Source organism: Choristoneura fumiferana, chromosome 17 (genome assembly GCF_025370935.1).
Source record: "Choristoneura fumiferana chromosome 17, NRCan_CFum_1, whole genome shotgun sequence".
NCBI classification, from domain to species: Eukaryota; Metazoa; Arthropoda; class Insecta; order Lepidoptera; family Tortricidae; genus Choristoneura; species Choristoneura fumiferana.
This window is the reverse complement of record NC_133488.1, coordinates 9,022,542-9,024,076: the sequence shown is the minus strand read 5'-3', so window position 1 is coordinate 9,024,076 and position 1,535 is coordinate 9,022,542. Positions and strand designations below refer to the sequence as shown.

Below are 1,535 nucleotides of genomic sequence, written 5' to 3'. Positions count from 1 at the left end.
GCTACCACTACTGATGGACCGCGTCGACACCCTGCGGTAACGCTACCACTACTGATGGACCGCGTCGCCACCCTGCCAGGTAACGCTACATACTGATGACCGCGTCGGGACCCTGCCAGGTAACGACCACTACTGATGGACCGCGTCGCCACCCTGCCAGGTAACGCTACCACTACTGATGGACCGCGTCGCACCCTGCCAGGTAAACGCTACCACTACTGATGGACCGCGTCGACACCCTGCCGGTAACGCTACCACTACTGATGGACCGCGTCGCCACCTCTGCGGTAACGCTACCATACTGATGGACCGCGTCGCCACCCTGCCAGTAACGCTACCACTACTGATGGACCGCGTCGCCACCCGCCAGGTAACGCTACCACTACTGATGGACCGCGTCGACACCCTGCCAGGTAACGCTACACTACTGATGGACCGCGTCGGGACCCTGCCAGGTAACGCTACCACTACTGATGGACCGCGTCGCCACCCTGGCAGGTAACGGCTACCACTAGTGATGGACCGCGTCGACACCCTGCCAGGTAACGCTACCACTACTGAATGGACCGCGTCGCCACCCTGCCAGTAAGCGCTACCACTACTGATGGACGCGTTCGGGACCCTCAGGTAACGGTATACTACTAGAATGTATCCGCGTCGGATTTTCTGCAGGTAATCGCTACCACTAACTGATGGATTTTTTGACACCCTGCTCTTGTAACGCCTAAACTAAATGATGACCGCGTCGACACCCATGTATACTCGATATATATCAAAAGGTTTTCTGATGATATATATAATACAAAAATTGGTTTAAAAATTGATATTATTAAGTAACTTTTGGCTACTTTTTGGCCTCTATGACTATATCTACTTCCAAATGTAGATTGGTGTGGAGTATTAAAAGATACTCCCAATAGTAAGTTCTAATGCATTAATGACAACACTTCTGCCGGCGTTAATGCATCTGTCAGTCGTTTCAGAAAAATTTCGTTATGAAAGAGTAAGTTTTGTTGTGTTCATTCTATTATTTTTTACAATGAAAGTAATTGATAAAGTGCAGAAACAATTGTACTAATTTATTTACAAATAATAATATGCCTTTCATACAAAATGGATATATCTTTTGATATATATCATAAATATCCGATATTTTGATATTTATAATAAATATTGGATATTTTCGAACCCTGATTACTAGTCCCGCTATTTACTCGTAATGTTAGTTATTAGTCTCGGTTACTAGTCACTAGTCTCGGTATCTAATGTCAGTTACTAGTCTTGGTCAGTACTCACTAGTCAACAGTCTCAATCACTAATGTTGGTCACTAGTCTCGGCCACTACTGTTGGTCTTTAGTCTAGCATTGTTGGTCACTATTGTTGGCCACGACTATGGGTACTAGACTCTGGCCAACGAAAGCTGTCCCAGACAAACTGCGGCAAATTAGAAAAATAAGGCTGACAACATTTGCTATACACTGATAAAACAATGTTGATATTTAGATATTATTTAAATTTTCCAGATATTACATTA

The 1,535-nt window shown here is 45.0% G+C and overlaps 1 protein-coding gene across 1 annotated transcript in view; it reads left to right on the top strand.

Moving 5' to 3' along the window:
• Positions 1-178: 178 nt before the first annotated feature.
• The window catches only part of LOC141437167 (uncharacterized), a 12,716-nt gene continuing 11,359 nt past the window's right edge, over positions 179-1,535 (top strand). The window contains exon 1 of the mRNA XM_074100431.1: positions 179-498. Within this exon, the coding sequence (XP_073956532.1) occupies positions 179-498 (320 nt within the window). The remainder of the gene's footprint in view (positions 499-1,535) is intronic.